Source organism: Capricornis sumatraensis, chromosome 19 (assembly GCF_032405125.1).
Source record: "Capricornis sumatraensis isolate serow.1 chromosome 19, serow.2, whole genome shotgun sequence".
Lineage (NCBI taxonomy): Eukaryota > Metazoa > Chordata > Mammalia > Artiodactyla > Bovidae > Capricornis > Capricornis sumatraensis.
The window spans coordinates 56,345,131-56,370,606 of record NC_091087.1 but is presented as its reverse complement, the minus strand read 5'-3'; the positions used below and the strand labels follow the sequence as shown (position 1 = coordinate 56,370,606).

At 33.4% G+C, this 25,476-nt stretch overlaps 1 protein-coding gene across 7 annotated transcripts in view; it reads right to left on the bottom strand.

The window, feature by feature from the left end:
* Positions 1-25,476, bottom strand: part of MIA2 (MIA SH3 domain ER export factor 2) — a 78,426-nt gene that overhangs the window by 9,799 nt on the left and 43,151 nt on the right. For 4 of the 7 annotated variants that reach the window (XM_068991033.1, XM_068991037.1, XM_068991036.1 and 1 more), the window contains 12 exons: positions 24,248-24,370; positions 22,501-22,621; positions 21,023-21,069; positions 20,191-20,281; positions 17,573-17,711; positions 16,830-16,931; positions 15,761-15,821; positions 15,188-15,223; positions 11,685-11,752; positions 10,402-10,484; positions 8,652-8,780; positions 5,393-5,551 (listed from right to left, as the gene is read on the bottom strand). In XM_068991033.1, coding sequence (XP_068847134.1) covers positions 5,393-5,551; positions 8,652-8,780; positions 10,402-10,484; positions 11,685-11,752; positions 15,188-15,223; positions 15,761-15,821; positions 16,830-16,931; positions 17,573-17,711; positions 20,191-20,281; positions 21,023-21,069; positions 22,501-22,621; positions 24,248-24,370 — 1,159 coding nt within the window. The remainder of the gene's footprint in view (positions 1-5,392; positions 5,552-8,651; positions 8,781-10,401; positions 10,485-11,684; positions 11,753-15,187; positions 15,224-15,760; positions 15,822-16,829; positions 16,932-17,572; positions 17,712-20,190; positions 20,282-21,022; positions 21,070-22,500; positions 22,622-24,247; positions 24,371-25,476) is intronic. The other 3 variants (XM_068991034.1, XM_068991039.1, XM_068991038.1) reach the window with 1 other exon arrangement.

Below are 25,476 nucleotides of genomic sequence, written 5' to 3'. Positions count from 1 at the left end.
AAGTATCTGTGGTTTTATTTTCTTAATTTAAAATTTTACCAAAATATTTACATGAACTTAGACACAATTGCTATCTGTCTTGTTAGATTCATGAATATAACCATGTACATATGATGAATCATTACTGTGATTAATACCTGTACTATAAATTACTTAAAGATGTAATTCTCAAGGATCAGTTAAAAGACTAAAAGCCAAGAATCCTGCAGATTCATACCCTGACAGTCAAAAAGCTATCATTTAAATTTTAGCATTTCTTTTCTTATTTCAATTATGTTACTAGTACCGTAGAAACACACAGTTACTAACTACAGTTTACAAAAAGCATAAGAACATTTTAATAAGCATGTCTCTCAAAATGTATTAATAACTACTAAATGTGGGAGCAGGAGATGCAGAAGATATGGGTTCAATCCCTAGGTTGGGAAAATCCACTGGAATAGCAAATGGCAACCCACTACAGTATTCTCACCTAGAAAATTCCATGGACAGAGGATCCTGGTGGGTTACAGTCCATGGCGTTGCAAATAATCGGACATGACTGAGTGACTCAGCACGCACACATGCGGGAGTCAGATCATATTTTAAGACTTTCTAAAAACTTGTCAAGATTGCTTACTATGCACAGCTTTGTAAATAAGAGCAACTACAAAGAAAACAAGACAATTACTTAGGAAGAACTTAACAGAAAAACCATATATTTCTTTCTTCCAAAAAGTAATTTTAAAATTTTAAAATTATATTACCTAAATATAGTTTTAAAAACTAGTTATATAATAAGTGAAAATATGTCACAATAGTATTAATATAATCCCTCTGCCTAGATTCTATTCATGACCTCAATTATTTACCTTTCCTTGTATCCTTGTCCTTAAGAGGTAGAATACCTATCCTGCCCAATGATTCCAAATTCTGCCATGTGACTTGCTTTGTCAATCAAATGTCAGCTCTTGTGATTCAGAGAGGCTTCAAAAAGCATTTTGATGTTTTTGCTTTTCTACTCCTGAACTTCAAGGATGAGATCCTCACAGAATAAAGTTGTACTTCTTACACAATAAAACACTGAGCAAGGTAAGGAACACTGATGAAATTTGTGTTGCAGTTAAATATTTATTAAGAATTTATAATGGGTTTGTTAATTACAGGACATCTTCTTGTTAAAATTTTAACTCTGATTACTTATGATGTGATATTCCTATCTAAATTCATAAGATGAACAAAAATAAACTGAAAATGGTTTCTTAACCTGAATGCTGGCTTACAGGTATGCTCAAATTTTGAAACAATCATCAGGTTATATGCATAAAGATACTTTCAGTTTATACGCACTGTATCCAGATAAGTTTTTTTTTTTTAACTGTTGACTTTAAAATAAAGATTCCCAGAGAGCTGCAAAAATAATGCAGAAAGTTCCTGCATACCCTTTACCCAGTTTCCCCAAATGTTGACATTTTTCATAACTATAGTTCAATGTAATAACAGGAAAGGAAAGTGAAAGTGAAGTTGCTCAGTCGTGTCCGACTCTTTGCGACCCCATGGACTGTAGCCTACCAGGCTCCTCTGTCCATGGGATTTTCCAGGCAATAGTACTGGAGTGGATTGTCATTTCCTTCTCCAGAGGATCTTCCCGACCCAGGGATGGAACCCAGGTCTCCCGCATTGTAGACAGACGCTTTACCATCTGAGCCACCACATATTACTAACGTCTATAGTTCTTGCCATGGATAGATTTTATCATGAATAGATTTATGAAACCACCACCACATTCAAGATACAGAACTATTCCATTACCAAAAGGATCTCTCTCAGGCTTCCCTTTAATCACATCCACTCTCCTCCCTCTACCATCCCTAACTCACTGCATCCACTAATCTGATTTCTAGTTCTATAATTTTGTCATTTCAAGGATGTTATATACATGAAGTCATATATTATCTGACCTTCTGAGATATTTTCTTCAGTCAACATTATGGCTTTATGTTAGTCACTCAGTTGTGTCTGTCTCTTTGAGACCCCATGTATTGTAGCCCTCCAGGCTCCTCTGTTAATGGAGCTTCCAGGCAAGAATACTGGAGTGGGTAGCCACTCCCTTCTACAGGGGACTTCCCATGCCAGGGATCCAACCCGGCTCTCCTGAGTTGCAGGCAGATTCTTAACCATCTAAGATCTATTCAAATTGTTGCATGTATCAATAATTCAACCTAGTTTGATTCCACCATAATCAGAGAACACACAATATGATTTCAATTCTTTTAGATTTGTTAAATGTTGTTTCATGACCCAGGATATGATCTATCTTGGGAAATGTTTCCTTGGGGCTTGAGAAGCAGGTCTATTCCGATGACAATTTATCTGATCCAAAGCATTCCTCAGTATATCTCTTTAAGAAGACTTCTTAGTGGTTGCTCTAGGTATTACATAACTTACTGCTGTCAACATTTACCAGTTTGATTAAAAGGTAGCTTGACCTAGAACAGGAAGTCCCTCAATTAAGTTTTTAAAATGAAAAAGGTGTGTTCACAATTGGATTTCGAAAAGAATGCTGTAAATAGTCTTCGGTTTTACTAACCTAGAACAGGAAGTCCCTCAATTAAGTTTTTAAAATGAAAAAGGCGTGTTCACAATTGGATTTCGAAAAGAATGCTGTAAATAGTCTTCGGTTTTACTAACATTGTATATTATATTATTTGCTCTATCAACTAGATTGAACATTATCTAGAATATCTCAACATTAACTATTAATACGGAACTAAATGTTCTATTACTCAGATAAACAGATTACACAGATCACTCAGTTCATCTCTCTCACTGTATAAAAGGACTGAGGTCCAAAGAGATAAAACAAATTTCAAAAATCACATAAAAAGATTAAAGAGTGAAGATCAGTAATCAAATTTCTTAATTTCCAATCCAAATACTTTTTCACCTGCAGAATTCTGGACAGAGGCTACAGTCCATGGGGTTGGTTAGCTGCTCAATCATGTCCAACTCTTTGTGATCCTGTGGACTGTAGCCTGCCAGGCCCCTTGGACTACGGGATTTCCCAAGAATGCTGGAGTGGGTTGCCACTTCCTTCTCCAGGGAATCTTCCCGACCCAGAGATCAAATCCGTGTATCCTGTATTGGCAGGCAGATTCTTTACCGCTAAGCCGCCAGCAAAGCCCCAAATGTACCAGATGGGCTTAACAGCAGAATGGAAGTAACACCGGAAAGAGTCAGTAAACTTAAAGATAGATCAACAGAAAGTATTCAACCAAAAAAGTTTCAGCCTCAGCTCCTCACCTGGCTAACTGTTCTAACCTAAGACTGTCAGGGAAAATCCCTCTTCTGGGACTCAGTTCCCTTCTCTCCAGTAAGGGCACTGGATAAATTAGTGGTTTTTAAATTGAGCTATTCCTCAGAACCTCCTAGAGAGGTTTTTTTGGGAAATACAGATCTTACCTCCAGAGATCATGTTTAGAAGGTATAATGACAACATCATAAATCAACTATATTTCAATGAAATTTACAGAAAAACAAGGGCAGGGGAATGCAGTGAAACCCAGGTATTTGCATTTTTTTAAGTCCCCTCAATTATTTCTGATGGTAAGCCAAGTTTGAGCATCACCACACTAGATAATGCTTGGGGGGAGATGCAGAGCATGTGACAGGGACTCTTGGTACTAACAGCTTGTAAATTCTCAAAAGGAACATCCTTTACAAAAATATGAGATTTCCCTGGTGGTTCAGTGGTTAAGAATCCACCTTGCAATGCAGCGGACATGAGTTTGATCCTTGATCGGGGAACTAAGATCCCACATGCCTTGGAGCAACTGAGCCCGTGCACCATAACTAGAGAGTCCGTGAGCCACAAAGAAAGATCCCGCTAAGACCTAATGCTCCCAAACAAAACACTTTAAATATACATACATATGTGTGTATATATATATATATATATGAAAGTGAAGTCACTCAGTCGTGTCTGACTTTTGCAACCCCGTGGACTGTAGCCCACCAGGTTCCTCCATCCATGGGATTCTGCAGGCAAGAATACTGGAGTGGGCTGCCATTTCCTTCTCCCAGGGACTGAACCCAGGTCTCCCACATTGCAGGCAGAGGCTTTAACCTCTGAGCCACCAGGGAAACACACACACACACACACACAGAAAATATACACCAAAAGCTTGAAATCAAACTCCTTAAGAAAGGGGCGGTAAATTATTCACCTTTATTTTGATCACATCTAAAGTTTAAAATGAATGCTACTCAAGAAAAAAATCCTTGAAAGGAGGATTTCTATGCCACCTATTAACAGATTCTTAAGTTTGAAAGTCACAGCATACATATTTCTAAATATAAAAACAGTAAGAAAACTATTCAGCTTTCTTAGAATTATTTGGGTATTCATTCATTCAACAAATATTTACTGGGCAAATACTACAGGCTCAGCATTGTTCTAGGTTCTGGAGATATAGCAGTGAACTAAAGTGACACAAATCTCTGTTTTCATGAAGCTGATACTCTAATGATATCAAACAAAAGAAAGTAACCTCAAACCAAAGAAATTACCACTTCATACCACACACACACACTAACAAAGCAAAGGCTAATTGGAATTAAATGTTTTTTTAACCATAATATTCTTCCTTCTCCAACTCCTCAAGAAGCAATCTGAACTAGTATATTTTTTTAAATGTAACTAATTTATGCAAAGCAGGCATAGCTTGCTCTACGTAACAGTGTCTGTCCCTGAAACACTGTGCATAAATAAAAGTTAAGCAAACTGAATAATTTTAATAACGTTCCTTGGGCAAATAGAGGCTATAAGGGAATAACAGTTATTGCCTTACTTCAAAATATTCTACTGTGAGTCTTCCGGTAAATATATTTATCTTGACAATTAATCTAAGATATATTGTTCAAAGGTAAAAAGACAATTATAAGAAGGTGAATAGCATAACTGCACAGCAGTAATGAAGGAATGGGTATACCTATGTTTATGAAAACGTATCAAAAAAGAACTCCCTAAAAGATATAAAACTACATTCTGGGAGCGGCATGCTTAAGATGACAAGGGGGATTTTTTCCACTTTCCTAATTATACATTTCTCAAATTGTTCAAATTTCTAACATTGTTCAAATTTTCTAACATAAATATAAACATGTATCACTTCTATGAGCACCAAAAACTAAAGACATTGCATGGTGGGGGTGGAGGGAGGACAGTTTTCTATAATGTGAATAATTATCCCTAATTATTCTCTTTGGAAATTTGTGTTACTACTGTTTTCTAATATGTATCATGGTTCTTCTTAAGACAGGGCACACATGTACTTCTCTATTCTTTCATTCCTGTATGTTGCACATACTGGCTGCCTTTCAAATATACACACTAACTATACTCATTCCATACCTGATGGAGGAATCATCATCCTACGATCTTGTTCCCAGGGTGGTGAAAGGGAACCAGTGTCAGACGATGCTCTGTGAGGATCAGTTAACCTATCAGAATTTGATTCTCCTCTTTCATTGGTAATTGGATGGTCCAGAGGATTCCCTGGGCCTCTTGAGCCTAATTAAAGAAGAAAGATACAACTGTTTTATCTAAAAAAGTATTATAAGATCTCTCATCAATAAAATCCAGGCCTTTTTTGAAAGGCAAAACAATCAGATTCCAACCAAGTTTTCCTAAGACACATTAGACTATAATTCTATCCTACGAAAGCCATTTCTAAAACAAAAGGAAATATTTTGTCATATACATAAATACTTGCCTATAAAACTCATTGTTAAATGTTATTACTATCATTATTTACATATAAAGTCAGTGGTTAAATTGGAAATTATAAATACCAAGTCTGAAAAATAAGAGTAGAAAGTAAATAGCAAAGTAAAGGATTTCTATATCAGATGTAATAATTATGAGATTTTTGTTAATTAAACTAATATGCTAATAGTCAAAGGGTATGAAGCCCTGAAAAGAGTCATCTTAGAGGCTATATACCTATTTTAATAATTCTGCAAGTACTCAAAGTATCTTTTAGAAATGTATTCATATTAACTTAAGAGCCGCTCAAGAAATGGCATCTTACTATTGTAGTAAGTAGAGGCATGACTCTTCATGACTTCTGCCTCAGAAATGATTTTAACCAGTCTGATTACAAAATTTATATATGCCAAATAAATTTGGCTTTAAGTGGCTTCTGCTGCTAAGTCACTTCAGTCGTGTCCGACTCTGTGCAACCCCATAGACAACAACCCACCAGGCTCTGCCAACCCTGGGATTCTCCAAGAAAGAACACTGGAGTGGGTTGCCATTTCTTGGCTTCTAGCAATTTTTAAATATCAAGTTCACCTCCAAAGAGAGCTCACAACTCTGAAAGCAAGTCTAAAATAAAGAGTTCCAAAAGCAGCAGCACTGTTGAAATAAACACTCTGAACAAGATAACACTCATTTGGATAAGAAAATCTAACATGCTGACATTTATAAAGAAAGAGAATCATTCCAAAGTTCCCTTCCTATGACCACAGAATGAATGGCACCTCAACTAATAATCCATAATCAATTAAAGTGAAAAACACAAATATAAAAAGTTTTAATATTAAATAACAAAATTAATTAATATTTCATCTGCCATTGAAGGGGGAATGAGGTCTCCTCAAAATTATATTGCCCAGAAATCAAAAGCTTATTTAACTTTTCAAAGAACAACTTTAAAAAACAATTATTTTAATAGAAATCATTCTAAAATGCTCCCCACATTTCAGTACTTCCTTTAAGAAATAAAAGTAATATGATAAGTAATATGGTAACTTGTACCAATCAGTATAAGCATTCTTTTCTTTTTAATTTTAGTAATTTTTTAAAATTGTTCTATCTACTCTTGTTGTCAGGAAGCCAACTGACTTTTTTATGTCAGAAGGTCAACTTTTCCTTATTCCTTCTAGTTTGTTCATCCTTCTAGTCAGTTCATCAGAAGGAAAAAAAAAGGCTAGGAAAGCAGAAAATTAAATCAGTGAAAAATGTGCAAGAGTCAATTAGGCTGAGGTTGTCTAGAGTGAAAAATGGATCTTTAAAGGAGACATTTAAAGACTTTCTCCTGATTGCTTACTTCCAGAGGAAAAAAGTACAGGCCAAGTGACTATTTTAGGTGAAAAACTGCCAACATGAACATGCTAAAGGTCAAGGTTTTTCATTCAGTCCACAAGTTACATACAATTTACTCTAAACAGAAATTATTTTCCTTACACTCAACCTTACTCAAACATGTATCTCATCCAAACTTTCAAAAAAAAAAGAAAAACAACAACAACAAGATAAGAGGAAGGAAAAGAAAGGTCATTCTTCTTTTGTGGGTCATAGAAACTTTCAGTTCAAAGCAACTCTTTTAAGACCTGCTGATAACTTACCTAAAACTTCTGTAGCTTTTCTAACAAACAATAAAACATCCTTGCAAATGATCTAATCACACTGTATCTTGAAAGTTATTTAAAAAGAAAGGAAAGTAATTTAAATAGGAGAGGCGAAATCAAAGGTAATTTTTACTGTTATTTCAAATTTTCAATTAACTACAAGCAATCCTTGACTTTTGTCATTCAACTTATAGTAATTCACATTGGCAATTGAGCTAGTTTATACCCTTACTTTTAGGGCATTGTTTTTCAGACTTTTGGCTGCAACCCATTGTGGTGTATGAAGTTAATCTTAACTAGTATTCTTTCTTAATGAAATGGAATAGAACTGAATAGAAGTTATCAGAAAGCATCATAGATAGTAAGGGTAGTACTATTTCATGTGACTGGCTTCAATAACACTTATGTTCATGCATAATATGACATGATATAAACACAAATTCAGGGCTAAAAACCTAAAGCTCTTGATTTTGGAATAAATATGTTTGAATTTTGCTACAACGCAAGGAAAAGTTTTAAAGTAACTTGACAAACAAAATATAGTTGAGAGATCAAAAGAGGAAAACTCCAGATCAAAAGAAGTATACAGGTAACATCAGTTCTGATGAGGTAACTGCAGAAAGATCAATAGCTCATGCTTGGGCTTGAATGGCCCTGGAAATTCTCAAAAACACATAAGGGGGTAACAAAGCACACAATCTTGGGTCAGTTTCTCAAAGTACTAGCAAATGATTTAGGACTCTTTTAAGGTTCCCAACAAAACTATGCCTACAAGAGTGCACTTCTGAATTCCTTATTTCTTAAAAAAAAAAAAAACAGCTCTTTCACTTTTTGATTTTCTACAATAAAAAGATCATGATAATGAAGTAAAAAAAGATTTTTTTAAAATTCTGTATTCCAATAATGCTTAATTAAAATACAATTTTATGCTAGGTTACACTGTTACTGTATTTCATGTATACTTTTATAAAGTTATATATTATGTAGCAAAGGATACAGTTTTTAAAAAGATTTTAAAAGATGATATATCAACTCCCTGACCAAAATGTAATCCATTAGAAACAGGTTTCTAAGGGAAAAATATATTTAAATTAGATGTCACAGAGTTCCTTTTCCAAACAAAAAGTAACCCAAAGTAAGTGCAAGGAATGCCTGTATTTTTCAAAGGTTTACTTTAAAGATCATTTTAAAGATAAGTTGAGATGAAAATATAAAGTAAGGAAGAAATCTAGAGTAATAAAGATGTTTAAACAATATACCTCTTCCTCCTCCCCCTGGAAGCAAAGGTGAGAGTCTGAGTGGACCCTCCAACAAAGTTGGAGGGGAGAGAAAAGCTCTCATTTCAGGTGAAGGTCGACCCAATGGTGAGGGACCATATGGGGAATGCTCTGGAATAATTAAAACAGCATATTTAAATTCATAGTTTCAATTACCTACACTATAGATTAGAATCCTATCTCAGCAGTTACCATCGGGTCATTCTATTGCCAATTTAAATTTAATCTCTGTCCTAAATACTGAACGTGCCTTGGGTTTAGCTAATATGGGATAGAGCTATATATAGAACCATGTGTTTAAGTCTATCTACCAAACAGACACTTCAGTCAATAAAAACATCACTCTTCTGGTAACTAATACTCTTGAATGATCATACACTATTAAGCAAAGGACACCATATTTTAGAGTTATAAGAGGATTTGAGGGGCATGAAGTTTGTTTGGTTTGGTTTGGTTTTGAATGGCAGTATGCTTCCAGATATTTCAGCTGGTGAGGGTTGTACCAATAGATGGGCTCTGTTTAAATCAGGGCCAGATAGGGCCTGTATTGGACTATGAATTACCCGAGTAAAGTTCAGATTTTCAAAAGCTGACAAAAAACCCCACAAAATACTCTGAAGCATCAGAAATGATTTCTGATTTATCACCAGTGAAAACTCAGTTTTACACATCAAATAAATCACTTTATCTATAAACCATATGACCAAAAGTCTGATCATTTTACAAACTTCACCATTCTCAAATAATGGTTATACTTCCAAAGATCAAAAATCAACATTATCAAAAAACAAACAAACTTTAATGCCACCCAAAATAATACTTTTCAAAACATGCTAAATTTTATTATGTAGCTTATATAATATTCAAATGTAGTTATAACAAAAGATCAAAGCATTATTTACCCTGAGACATTTTTGCATTTGCTTCAGATAAAAATTCTTTCTGTATAACTCCCTCAACTCCAGATGTTGTTCCTATTTGAAATTCATAACAATCTGCTATTTCTTAACATAGAAATACTTAATGAAACTGGACTGTCAAAGTGGTTTTTATAACTTTTCAACAGTTATTCAAAGAGCAGTCTACCTACAGAAGATAGGTTTGTTTTTACTACCCTAGAAGCTTAATTCCAATTCAACCAAAATTATTTTGAAAAATGTAATAAACTATTTGGAATAGTATGAGATCATAAAGATGCTAACTCACTAATGAATGGACAGAAATATTAAATACATCTTCCAAATAACTGGTTCTTCTGGGGGTAATTAAAGCAATCAAAACTCAGATTAATATAGTTTTCCCACCTTTTTAATGAAGTTTTACATTATTTCAAACCAGCTGTTTTAATTCTTATTTTTAAAATTCAAGCAAATTCCAAAGAATGGTTAATATATAAACAGTCACAATGCTATTCCATTTAAACAATCTTTACCCATTCACTCTCTAAAAAAACAATGAGCACCTTACTATGTACCAAGCACTTTGCTTCCCAAGGAGCTCAAGGTACTAAACATATATCATCCTACAAAATGTCACTGAGAAAGCCATTATTCACAGTATTGCTAGAGAACAAAACTCAGAAACTTGGGAGACCACAAGAGAACTCAGATTTGAACCCTAACTCCAAAATCTAAAAAATTCATAAGGAGTAGTGTTAATTCACACTAATATAAATGGTATATACAAAATATAATAAGTATTTTTTTAATGAGGGGTTAAAAAAAAAAACTACCTCTGCCAAATGCTGTATTTGGAACATCAAGTGCATAAGGATCTTTTTCTAAAAGTTCAATTTTAAATTCTGTGTCAGTTAATCTGCAAATAAAGAACAAACATCGCTAAGTTACTTATCTAAGAGAAGCACTCACATTTCAAGAAAAATGCCACTATTATAAACTACTTTTTATTATCTCAATATCTACATAAAAGAAGCAGTTCCCTTAAAATTATTCTGATCGAAATACCTTTATACATCCCCCACTATTTATTTTAGGGTAACAGGTTCCTTTTGCCTCATGATAGTGATGTTTTGTTGAGGTTTGGAATTGTTTTGTTCTCTTTCAAAACTAGGCTACAAAGAATACTGTATCACAGAATCCAACTTTTAGAAAGATGAAGGGCCCTCCAAGGTCAGTGAGTTCAAAACTTATTTTACAACTAAGGAAAGTGAAGTTAGGAGTTCAAATGATTTATGCAAAATCAAAGTACCAGGGTTAAAACTCAAGGCTCCCAGCTCTGAGTCATATAAGCTTTCCATTGCAGTGTTCCCCATACAATTTCAATCATAACATAAAATTGGAATCTGATTAATTCATCCTACTATTTTATTCCTTTCCAAACCTTTTGTCTGAAAAATATGACATTTTAAAAGAATCTTATTTCTAGCTCTATACCATTAGATCTGAAATAAAAAATTTAATCATATGGCTTTAATTTTTGAGTAGAAAAGACAAGAGACTAAAACTAATACTGGATAATGTTGATAGTACATTCTGTCAAGAAATTATGGGAAGACTTTTACAGTCTTCATAGAAAACCATTTACTCTTCCCTTCAATCGAACACTGTACTCTTTTATCCTCTCTTTCACTTTGTTATTGTAAAGCAATGCCATCCAATAGAATAAAATCATGGAAAAAGAAAAATAAACATTCTATCCATTTATTCATTAAAGATGTTAATACTCTGCGAATTACCATGTCAAAGAGATTTATCCTTTCTATCTCCATCTCTTATAACCTCCTTCTACCCACCCCGGTTTAAACAAAAATTTTTTAAGTTATACTTTTTACAAAAAAATCTATGAAAAGTTTCATTCTGTTACAGTAACCTCTAAGACAAGTGTTTCAAACAAAAAATCTAGTAAACTCTAATAGAACTAAGGTGTACTTTATTACTAGATATGTTCACTGAAAGTCTGTTTATCCTTATAGAAATATTAACTACTTAATAAAATAACAACTAAGAATAAAAGTCATAAGCAAAGTTTTTAAAGTATTCCTACTAAGATACTTACTTTTGTCTGTTGTGAGCATTTTCTTTCCTTAAATCATTGAGGTTTCTTTCAGCAGTCCGAGCTGCCAACTTAAGGAAAATAATATAAGCATACATAAATATCTCAATAATTGCATACAAATATACAAAAATTGCATATAATCACTTAAGTATGCATTTCAGTAAACTCAATGTAAAAAAAATTTAATTTAGAAAATTACATCAAAAAGGAATGAGTTTCATACAACCAGATGAGCCTAAGGCTGGAGTTTAATCATGTTCTTGCCAAGAAATGCTTTCAGCTAGATGTGAAGTCAAGGATTAGAATTACTTAGTGTTGTAAATATCCAAATAACATGACAAGACCAATGGAAGAGGACCCAAGCTTAGGAATGGAGACTCAATTATTATGCGTGGCAACACTGGCAGTGGGACAAAGTAACTGTCTCTGAAAAGAAATCACTGTAATTCTGTGAAACCCTAAAGGTCTAAAAATGCTGGTAAAGGCCTTTTTTTTTAAATGGCTGAATATAATCAAAGCATGTTGCATGTTTATTAAGTACACAGCACTGTAGAGATATATTCCTTAGTCTTTTACATTTACTCAGAGACATTTTCATTTAATAAAAATCAGTACCGATACATATGTTACAAGAAAAAAAAGCTTATACCAAGAATATGCAATAAACCCAAATAGCTGTGGGTAAAATTAAGCTTGCATAGAATACTACATGTTTCCCTGTTATTCTGTGGACTCTCCAGAGTAGAAGCAGCGGAGTGTGGAACATCACACCTGCCAGATTAATGCAGTTCACTATCCCATGGAAGGAGGAGCCTGGAAGGCTGCAGTCCATGGGGTCGCTGAGGGTCGGACACGACTGAGGGACTTCACTTTCACTTTTCACTTTCATGCATTGGAGAAGGAAATGGCAACCCACTCCAGTGTTCTTGCCTGCAGAATCTCAGGGACGGGGGAGCCTGGTGGGCTGCCGTCTATGGGATCACACAGAGTCGGACACGACTGAAGTGACTTAGCAGCAGCAGAGCAAATGTGAGTCACCAAAAGGTAGGTAAATTAACTCAGTCTATAATTTTGAACTGTACCTGAGTATTGACTTTAACTGGGCAAATATTCACCAAAAATATAGCTTAACCACATGTTAGCACTCAATGTCAAAAAGATTCCAGGTGTAAATCTTTTTCTGAATTATATAATCAATTTTGTACTAACAAAAAAGAACACCACTGTAACAATTTTTGTTAACAAAATACCAGTTCATTTAACTTTTAATGATGCAGAACTAAAATCATTTCTAAATGTTTGCTAATGTGTAACATATTTACTCTTAAACATATGGCACAAAAATGTGTAAAGTCAAAAGTAAGTTCTACTCTGTTTATAGTATAGTATATATTAAAGATATACCTACAACAAAGAAATATAAAAATAGACTGATGACAGTGATTCACACTTGAAAAATTTAAACCCAGAAGTTAGCAAAACTGTAATTTTAGTAAATAACCAACCATATTGTATTCTAAAACATTTATATTCAGATATTGAACACTTACAATATGCAAAAAAGATTCTATTAGGTACAGGTGTTAAGAAAGAAAGCAAAACAGTCCCTCTGAGCTTAAATCTGTGGTAAGAACAAATACAAATAACCACAGTACTTGCCACAGGATACCAAAAAAAAAAAACAAAAACAAAGTACTATGACAATTCAAAGGAAGAGTAAATCTAACAGGATGGAGCAAAGAAATGCTCAACAGAGAAAGTAACACCTAAAATTAAGAAATTATTTATTACAGTAAAACAGTGGAAGCAAACTAAGAGTCTATAAAATGAAGAACTTCATAGAAAATATAAAACTTCATAAAAATATCTATGATATATTAAGATACATTATAAAACATTAATATGTGATCTTATTTTTTTAAACATATATATGCGCTTTATGTCTCAATGTATCTATGAAAGCATGGAATAAATTAAAGTACTACTGCTAATTACTTCTTTGTACTTTTCTACCTAGTATAAATTTTTGTTCAGTGAGTATAAATTATTTTTATAAAATATCTGTTTAGTTTGAGACATGAAGGGCATATTGTTTGCATGTTTTAATTTAAGGTCAATGTCATTATTTACTAAACAAGAATCTCAATGTATTGAAAAGAAAAAGTATAAGACTTGGAATCTAAAAAAAAACCTATAAGACTTAGAATCTAAAAGGTCAATGTTTCAATCTCCAATCTTAACTCTCTAATCACATGACCGAGGGCTGTTTCCTTATCAGGAAGACCTGAATTACATTTATTGTGTGGACTGAGTAATATATGTAAAATGCCTTAGAGTACAGTACCTAGAATTTATGCAATACTAATAAACATCAGTTCCTCTCCATCTTTAAAAAATAATTTGCATCTGAGCATTTAGAAAGGGGTGAAGAAGACTAAATTCATTTCCAAGACCAGCGTATTATTTCAACAACAAATCTTCACTTGAACCCTCATTTCAGAAGCATATAAAAGCTCAAAATTGGGAAGGATCCTGATATTCAACTTATCTAATTTCTTACTCTAAGCTGAAATCTCCATTCCAAGAAACATCCATGCCTGAAAATAAAAATATCTGCCAAGCTTCAGTACAACAGTGAAAATTTAACAGTTAACATTTACTGAATGCCTACTATATGTCAGGTACTTGGCTATCAGAATCATCTTATTTAATGTCATCACAATAACTCTGAAATAGATACTAATAATATCTGTCTTTAGGTAAGGAACAGGTGGTAGGTGATAGAACCAGGATATCAACCAAAACAAGCTGACTCCGGACCCCATATTCACCTACTGTGCAAATCACTTCCCCTTGAAGACTTTGAGGGGCAAGTCTTTCAAAGGCCAGCTGTTAACAACAGTTCTTCATGTTAGAGAGACCACCCTGAGCATTACTCAAAATCTATATAGTTATCACTTCCTCATACAGTTCCTCCACAGCACTGACATGACATTTCTCATGATGGTCTTTTTCTTACTGTGTAACAAGTAATTAAAAATCAGAAAATCAGATACCTAAATTATATTAATATAATTTTTAGAACTAGGATGGGCTTTAGATTATTACTTCAGCTAGTCCCATTGTTTTACAGATGAGTAAACAAACCTAGAGAATTTTAAAAATTTGTCCACAAGTAATTAGCTGGCAATCCACTGCCTGAAACAAGTCCATGAACATTGCCTCACCTCCCCCAGAGTATAAGCCCCAAAGAGTAAAGCTCCTTGCAAAGAAGTAATATGCTAAAAGCAGAGAAGGAAAAATCAGATTTTGTGAATAACTGTATCATAACAAAGTATTTAGTTCATAAGGGATGTAATTCCACTACTGGTGAAATTAAAAGAAACTGATTTTTTTAAACACTACCTTTTTTTCTCAGTTACAAAAGTGTACCTTTACACTGCGCATCTAAATTAGGAAAAAGAACAATTTGACAAAAAAGCCTAAGAAAATTTAAAACTTACCCAATTATCATGTGCTTTTTTCTCATGAGAAATAACCTGAAAAAGAAGTCATTAAAATACTACTAATAACTATTTTTTTTCTGTAAAAAACATTCATACCTACCACTATGATTTAATGTAAAACTCATAAACTCAAAAATAACTCAATCATCTCTAAAAAAGTCAGCAAGTATTATTTTAAAGCAAATTTTCATATACATATGATCTACTCTATTATAGTTCTAAAAGAAAAACAATGTAAAGACAACTGAAATTTTTGTCTGGTACATTTCTGTTTTACACAATAATCAATTACAATAGGAGGTACCAATTAAGAGACAACTAGCCAGGCTGGTTATATATATATAGGACCCTAATGCTGCCACATGTTTATTTCTTTATGCAACTCAAATTCCCAAATCAGCAGTAGTTCAAATAGCAACTTTAAACAATGTCTCTTGGCCCAGAATCTTTGCTCCCTAGAAATGTTCCGCCACATGTGCAAAACCTCAAGAGACTAACTACATTCCTGCATCAAAACAGGTATGAATTCAAACAAATCACCACCGTTTTAAGTTACACACACACACGTACCTGTCCTTTATAAGAATGAACAGTTCTCTCCAACTCTTCCTCTAGATCTTTGGCTCGCTTTCTATAAAGAACAAGCAATTATTCTACTTAACATAAACTAAGAAATGACAAAACACACTATGTCTACTGAAAATATTAATTAATTTAATACCTAGACTGCTTTGTTTCATGGAACGCTAGAACTCCACATGTTCATCACCTTTGGTGGTGCTGGTTTAGTTGCAAGGTTCTAAAGCATATTTTTTTCCTGATATAATTTAAACATTAGGCAAGCTTTAGGAATACTACTACTTGAGTTTACCTAAGATTTAGATGGAATACTGGCTCATTTTCATTTTTAAGAAGCATACTGGGAGATGTATTCAGATGTCTATAGTCTTAATAGAACTCTAGGAAATTAAAGATCTGTGAGAAAGAAAATGCTATTACCTTTATAAGACTAAAAAGACTTAAAGTTCATAAAACTATAAAAAGACCTTATAAGACTAAAAACTTCTTTTGGATAAAATTCAAGCTTGCTCTTCCTAATGCAAAATGAAGTATCACAACTATTTGGAGTACTGCTGAATCTTGTCACTTAGTTTCTCTAGGTTTTTATTATTTCTATTATTTTAGGATCGACTATTTCAGTAAGGATTGAGCTGAGGTAAAAACTAGATTTATGGTCTTATAAACACTTCTTCATAACTTTAATTAAGGCTTATTCTTCTTTTTGCAGCATACTTCTCAAATTGATTAATATTATATACATTCTTCCCCATGTGAACCAAAGAGGAAAGACCTTAAAATTAGTCACATTCATAAAGTTCTTAACTTTAACATAATATAGGATTGCCCATATTCAAATCCAACTAATCTAAGAGATTTTGAATTACATAGAGTAAAAGAAAAACTTTTTTTTTCCTTTTTATATTTTCTGTATAATCACATAAGAGCAAGACATCTAAAGGAAAAATAATTAAATTAAGGGTGATTTTTTTTTTATTGCTCTATTATTTTTTTCTGCTTTTGGGCTTTTGTATGGATACCCTTCCTACCTCAAAAAGAAAGGGGTGAAATATATTCATACCTATAGGTCTCCAGCTCTTCAGCTGCATGGTTGATCTTTTCATCAGCTTTGGAAAGTTTCTCCTCTTTTTCTAATCGGTAATTTTCCTCCATTGTCAATTTCCTTAAAACAAAAAGTGTTTTATTTCTGTTATTTTATATCATAAAATAATCAAAGGTATATTTTTAATTATATCACAACTGGTGATTTATTCTACTGCTTCCCATAAAGCAACCTGCAAATATCAATAAAGACATCACATGTAAGAAAAAAACAAATGTACTTGAGTGTGGAATTTAATATTATAGACTCAAATTGTAAAGCACCTTATCCAATACAGTCCTACTAATACAGAAGCTTTAAGAGTTCACCATTATCATTTATATTTTTATCACTGAAGAAAAAATGTTTCAAAATCAAATAACTTTCTTAAAATAAACTGATGAAATGCAACCCAATCATAAATTAAGAACTTTGAATAACCACATAGTGAAAGTGAAAGTTGCTCAGTCGTGTCCGACTCTTGACCCCATGGACTATACAGTTCGTGGAATTCTCTAGGCCAAAATACTGGAGTGGGTAGCCTTTCCCTTCTCCAGGGGATCTTCCCAACCCAGGGATCAAACCCAAGTCTCCCACATTGCAGGTGGATTCTTTACCAGCTGAGCCACAAAAGAAGCCTAAATAATCACATAAGCTGAATGCAATACATTTTTAAGCTTTTTTATTTGCCACTCAATGGAGTGACCAACATAATTTATTACCTGTGAAGTATCATCTCATTTTCTTGATATAGTTCAGTCATTACTTTAAGTTTCTGCTGAAGTTTTTGAGTTTCACTTTTGAAGTGTGTATTTTCTGACTGTAAAGACGCTTGTTCAGTCTGGAGATTTTTAATACACTCTACAGAAAAATTTTTTAAATCACAATTAAGGGAGCAAATATTTTGAGATATACATTACTATTTTATAAAAATAAAAATTACAAAAACTAATTATTAATAAACTAAATTCTTTCCAACAGAAAATCGATATTTTGTTCGCTTTAACATGTTAAGAACTATATACATTATTATAACTTTTTTTATTATTTAAGGATTTCCTAAAAAAAAATTCTAAAACCTTGAGTACTCTTTAATTCTAGCATCTAATTTTCAGTCTAGTAGACAAAGTCACTAAAATTCTCAAAGTTTTGGTGATGAGGATTTTGACGGCAAATACTTTAGCTTAATATTTTCTGTGAATCTCTCCTACATGATTAATAATGCATCTTTTTTTCCCTAATAAAAAGTTTTTTACCAATTAATACTTCTACCCAGCCTCTTTTTAAGCCAAAATTTTTATACATGTTAAAAATCAAGCCAGAAATTTGGATCTTCTGATAATGAATACCCCAAAGTCCTGCTGGCTTACACCAGATCAAGACTGGAAAAGAAAATACCAATTTTAGCTCTGTTTCAACCTAAAAGAATCATCAATGAAAATTAAAATAAACAATTCTAATTAATTATTATTATAAAATAATTAGTGGATGCACTAATTAGATAAATTATTTCTCTTTCAACATAACATAATTCAACTCCTCTAAGACTAAGGTGACATCACCCCAGAAAATGGGTATGAATCACGACCATACCACAAATCTTGAAACAAGGCAAAACTCACTCTGCCTAAACAGGACAATTCCAAAATCATACTAACAATCATTAGAATTTTATTGATTTATGTAATGTTATATAATTATTCTAAAACATCTACTAATTAAATATACACACCCAAAAGATAGTTTAATACCTTAACATTAAATGATTAAATGTGCAGGGAATTGTCCACAGCTTGTCTTTCCAAGAAATTTTTAAATCTAGATCAGTAAAGTTTGTTGACCTTTGGCCTTAAGCCATTGCCATGTCATCTTAACAATTCTTAACAAGCCATTGTTAAGTCACTTAACTGACATTCATGTTGGATATTACTTCTTTTAAAATTGGATCATCTCTATTTAAAAAAAAAAATTAAACCAACATTTAAACCTTCATTATATTTTTTCACTTCTACCTTAACTATTTTGTTTCAAATCCTCTGTATCTTAAAATAACACTGTAAATGATTACCAAAAATGGCAGCGTCAGAGGAGAAACAATTCAGAAGAAAACCTTTCTGTTCAGAATAGAAGATCAATTATAGAAATTTATCTTTCATGACTCCCTAAAATAAGAAAGATTTGCAAGAAGGGACACAAAGTCTCCAAATACTAGTTTTAGAAAATTAGTAATTTGCCAAGATACCATATTAAGTGATGGGGTAACTGGTGAGCAAATTCATTACTATCCTAGCACTTACTACAAGTTCCTCACTGAAAGCCTGTTAATGTACTAAAATAGGGCTTCCTTGAAAGTAGGCTTCATATCTTTTCCTCTTGTAAATCTCCCATATAGGAGATTTTAGTACTCCCATATAGGAGTACTAAAAGTATAGGCTTTTAGTACTATACATTAGCAAAACTTTAAGTTAATATTAATGTTTTTCAAAATTCAAAAATAACCCAACTACCAGTACCATGTGAATAGGGCAATGATAATTTTTTAAATAATCTGTACCTTTGGTGGTTCAACCTTTTCAAAAGATGTCTTATTATAAACACAGTTTACCTATTTTAGAAATTTTTGGAAATATAGATAAGTAAAAAGAAAACAGAAATCTGTCCATGATCCCATATTCAAAGAGAATCATGGCTGACATTTGAGAATGTCCTTCCAACATTTTTTTTGCTAACAGTTATGCTGATTTTTTTTTTTTTTTTTTTTACAAAATGGAATGTTACTTACATCAACTTTTAAAATTTTGGAACAAAACAGTATTTGTTCACTTTAGGAAAAAAAATGCTATCGGCAAAATTAAAAAACAAATCTTCTCAATGAAAAAAAACATCAGTTCTACAGATCTAACATCATTCCCATATATGTTAATATACTATGCAAGGACATTAGAGGAAAAAGCTGTACCAGAAAAAGATCTATGAAATATAGAAGTACCACTACTAAAAATCAAATTTGCAATTAACAAAGATTTTTTTAATTAAGTTTTAATTTGCTACTTTTAAACAACTAAAACCATACCAAATATTTGACACTGAACTTAAAAGTACAGCTTTACATGTTTTTTTTTTTAAAATAATGCCATTGATTTTATATAAATATGGAAGAAACGATACGGCTTTACCAACAATAAAAACTCAAACTAACTTTTCACAAATAACGAACAAAAGTAAAAGTAAAAAAAAAAAATCAAATTGTATCTCCCCATAATTGATTCAATTAATGTTCTGTTCTCTATAAGGAGACATATTTATTTAGAGAAACTTTGTAAATCTATAGATTATCTACCTGTAAGCTCTTCTTTTGTTTTATCAACTTCAGATAATTGAGTGTAAATTTGGTTTCTTTCTCCTTCTAGGGTTTTTAAAGAAGCTCTTAACTTCAAAGAATGGGAGAAGGAGAAGAAAAAAAGCAACATTAAACAATTATACCAAAACAAACAAAAATCTCCATATACCATCCTAATCCTTTGAGGCTCTTTTACACTCCACTGAAATTACTGCCCAGACTACACAAGCCAACAATGGAGTTTCCATCTTAGAAAGTTAGCAAAGTCATCAACACATGTAAATCTCAAAACAGGAATAAAGAAGCCAGTGATTAATGTTTGAACAGCAGCTGTTTGCTTTCAGCACACAAATTTTGATCAAAGCACCCTTCAAACTACATTACTGAAACTTCACATAGATCAATAAAGATCAGGATACCACTACCAGGATGAAAGAGAATAGGGATAAACCACAAGAAAACGAATCTAGTATATACTTCTTAAGATAAGATACGGGGCAACAGAATATTAGAAAACATGAGACCTGAGAATGAAGAACATCCAAAGAGGAAAGTATGGGAAAATATGTAGCAAACATTAATACAGTCCTTATCCAAAGAAATGAGTGCACACCTTGAAAATTTTTATTACAATAAATTCTAAAACCTAACAATATGGATATCTAGTTACCATAACAAAAATAAAAAGCAACTGAAGAAAATTCTGATCACTTCTAAAACTTCTATCACTTATATGGTAACTATAAAATAGACATTTAAAACAGTTACTAGGATATATGGATTTAATCCATGCTTTAGTTGTTTCTCTATATTCTTATGTAGTAATGCAAACCTTAGCAGCATGAACCAGTTTCTTCAAAGCTCCTTTTGGTTGATTATCTATAACGAAAAACAAAATCATAATAACTTGATAAAACAGTACAATGCCACAACAGACAGCCAAATGATTTTATTAGTTCACTCAACTAGAGCTTTATAATCCCTTGTTACAATAAAGAATTTAACATAAGGCACAACAGCCTCAGACCTGCTCCCAGGAAGCTAAACCAAAAGAGCAAGGGAATTATCATAGTATCGTGTAACACAGTTCTTCACCACTAACTCCAAAAACAGAGTCAAAATAAGCATTTGGTAGTCACCTAAATCTAGCCCCCAGTTTCGATTATTCTTAGAATTCCTCATCAGACAAAATATGAGCAGAATTATATTCCAAATTAAAATAACATTAAGCATGAGTTTTCTCATAATAATTAATTACAAGATAAAGCAGAAGTAAAAAAGTACAAACAGAACTATATGTCTTTACTTTGGAGCATACTTTTCTTCCAAGACATTAATGTTATCATCAAAGAAAATCTTTAAAAAAATCACACCTTCTCCTTAACACATTTTTTACTGATATAAAGGACGGAGGGAGAGAAAAGAGAAAGGTTACAAAAGTCAGAGAAACTATCATTGGGGGAAAGTCAATGAAGATACCTGAGACCTCTTTTGTACTGTTCTTACAATCTTCTGTGAGTCTATATATCAAAACAAGATGTTCTTTTTTAAAGTCAAAAGAACTGTTCTGAAAATATACTAAGTGGCTATAGAGAACCTAACTTTTGCTGAGTTTTCATACTGCAACCAGCAACGGCAATAGACTTTGGGATGGTCAAAATTAAAGTACTGTCACCATATGAAGAATCTAAAAAAATGCATCCTAAGGCGTTCATTTATATAACACTCAATTTTCCAACTACTCACCCATCCATTTGATCGGCTTACAGTACAGGGGGAAAACAGGCATGGAAAGAATGATGATGCAGTATGAAGACTGCTATGGTCGTGGTGGTGGTTTAGTCGCTAAGTCATGTCTGACTCGTGCGACCCCTTGGACTGTAGCCTGCCAGGCTCCTCTGTCCATGGGATTTCCCAGGCAAGAATACTGGAGTGGGTTGCCATTTCCTTCTCCAGGGGATCTTCCTGAACCAGGGATCAAACAAGCGTATCCTGCATTGCAGGTGGGTCCCCACATTGCAGGTGGATTCTTTACCACTGAGCCACCAGGGAAGCCAAAGACTGCTATGATGTACAACACACAAAAAGAACAGAGGTGAGGAAGGCTGAGAGTCTATCTATCTGAGGCGCTGAAGACAGATTTACTGAAATGGAGCTATCCTAGCTGACACAACCACGAGGGACAGTGAGAGGGGAAAAGAATGTTACACAAGTATATAAAGAGTATTACAATAGCACATGGGAAACTAAAAGGATATACCAGAGCCAGTCATCATTTTCAGTAAAAGAAGATGAGCTATGACTTAATACCTAGGTACGCATCATTTTCTGAGTCACTCTTCATTTCCAATTCCAAGTTATCATCGTCTGCAATGTCTTCACCAAGTACAGCAGTCCAGTCTTTCATCTTTCGTAAGCGCTCTGTCAGAGACTTGACATTTACCAAAGGGGGAAACAAAAGAGGGTAATGCCTTAATGCTGGCTTTACAACCTCTGAATGCACAACTGTAGTCTAAAAATCAATCCACATAGATTAAAGTACATGAGCTCTTACTCTCTACCCAGCATAAAATATGTAAATACTCTCAGAAACTAACATTTATTTACTATTAAGGTCTACAAGTTAAAAATAACAACTGGTTACTCTTAAATCAAACTTGATAAGTGAAAACTGAAAGTGTCAGTCACTCAGTCAGGTCCAACTCTTCGTGACCCCATGGACTGTAATTCTCTAGGCAACAATACTGGAGTGGGTAGCCACTCATTTCTCTAGTGATCTTCCAACTCAGGTCTCCTGCATTGCAGGTGGATTCCTTACCGTCTGAGCTATGAAGAAAGCCCAAATCAAATAAATATAATACCTAGTAATGGCCCATTTTTTCTAAACATATCACATGACTATACAGTAACAAAATATTTCTTACATGGTATTTCTCACCTGCCACAGTAAGAGTAGTCATTAACGTGAGAGTAAATTTTGTGTGAAGTTAAACAAATCCCCAAGTAACGTACATGATATACGAAAAAAGAGATTTCACAGATTCAATTTATTCAAGTAAACAACTAGCCGAGGAGATCAACTGACACAACTGACAAATAGAAAAAGAAATTGAAAACAGAATCTGAGTTGGAACATCAGAGGTTTTGCTACAGTACTTTTTGAATTTTCTTAGAGAGGCTCCTCTGTCCATGGGATTCTCTAGGCAAGAATACTGGAATGGGTTGCCATGCCCTCCTCCAGGGGACTGTCCCAACCCAGGGGTCGAGCCCAGGTCTCCTGCACTGGCAGGTGGATACTTTACTGTAGAGACACTGAGGAAGCCCCAGAAACATCCTTAGTAGTGAAGTAAATAGTGTAAATGTATAGCTTTCAAGATGACATCATCCACTTCACTGTGCAGGTTACAGAATGTTAATTGTACATCTTATTAGTTAATATAATAAACAATACTTGAGTATCTATTAAGATTTAAAAGTGTAGGCAGGAAAAACTGGTAGAAGGGAGAGATAAGAAGTAGGAAAAAAATCAATAAATCTTAACAGTAATACCAATTATCTTATTCCTAATGGAGTTAAAGTACAATTAGATTTACTTAAAATATTCATCTCTGTGAAAGTACATATACCAGTTAATCTAGGCATTAAAGATATTCATATTTATATTCAATGCATATAATTTCATTTGTCCAATTTATAAAATTCTTTCCAACTCTTCTCATTAAGAAAAAAGATGGCAATCTTAAGATAAAAGCCAAAATCCAAAATCTTTTGTCTTTCTTCATTAAATATCTAGGCTAAAACAGAAGAGAGAAGAAAAAAGGACACAGAGAATGTGTGTGTGTGTGTGTGTGTGTGTGTGTGTGTGTATACACACTACAAATCTACAAGTTTTCAAAGAACATTTGGCAACACGGATAAAAACACAGTACAACTAGTAATGTTTGCCAAAAAGTACATCTCCTCAAAATAAAAGCTGCTAAAAACAAAATTTTTTATATTTCACAATTAGTATAAAGTTCTAGCTTAACTCAGTCATTAAACTAGCAGGGCTGTTTACCTTAATCTGATTTTCTTTATCACACAGAACTTGTTCCATATGTACTTTGGAGTCTTCAAATGTTATTTTCTGTTTATTAAGCTCATTCACTTTTTCTCTCCATTCTTCAGCTTCTTGTAAAAGCTAAAATTTAAACCCCAAAGAAAAAGAAAAGCAACTCTTATTATCTCATCATATTTATATGCAGGTACACTTATTCATGGGCTTCTCTTGTGGCTCAGCTGGTAAAGAATACACCTGCAAAGCGGGAGATCTGTGTTCCATTCCTGGGTTGGGAAGATCCCCTGGAGAAGGGAAAGGTTACCCACTCCAGTATTCTGGCCTGGAGAATTCCATGGACTATACAGTCCATGGGGTCACAAAGAGTCGGACACAACTGAGCGACTTTCACTTTCACACTTATGTATATAAGGTATATCATTAAAAGAACCGCACAAAAAGAAGAAGTAATTCATATTATTGTATCAAACTCAGGTGCAGATGCACTTATTTATATATACCTAGGTGCACCACTAATAAATAGGCTTCCCCGGTGGCTCAGTGGTAAAGAATTTGCCTGCCAGTGAAGGAGACCTGGGTTTGGTCCCTGGGTTGGGAAGATCCCTTGGCGACAGAAATGGCAACCCACTCCAATATTCTTGCCTGGGAAATGCCATGGACAGAAGAGCCTGGTGGGCTAGAGTCCATGGAGTTCCAAAGAGTCCAACACAACTTAGCAACTGAGCACGCATGCACCACTAATAAATATTATACAACACAGTGTGTTGCTAGGAAGGGTGAGAAAAAAATGAGGTGGTGGGGAAGAAGGAGTGTCATGAAGAAAGGAGGGAAGGAAGGAAGGCCTCCTTTTTTCAAAGAACTTTTAAAACGTGGGTTTTAAAGTAAAATAACAGACTTTAACATTCTTCAACTACTTACATGATAAATGTATATCAAATTAAAAGCTTTCTGAGACACATTTATTAGATTTGGCCATTTCTTGCCATTCTTTACATCCCATATAACATGTCATACCTTATTTATATTAAAATTTATTTTTTAATCATGTGCTATTTTATGGCTAACTAACCTTCAGAAATAGCCTAATCTAGAATAGATCAAATTCTGCATAAACAATCTTTTACTGTATAGACTTTTACAGAGGAGAACTTTCTCAACATGAATAAAAGGTAAAGACTGTCATAAAAGATAAACTTAACTACATAATGCTTAAAGTTTTACAAATCAAA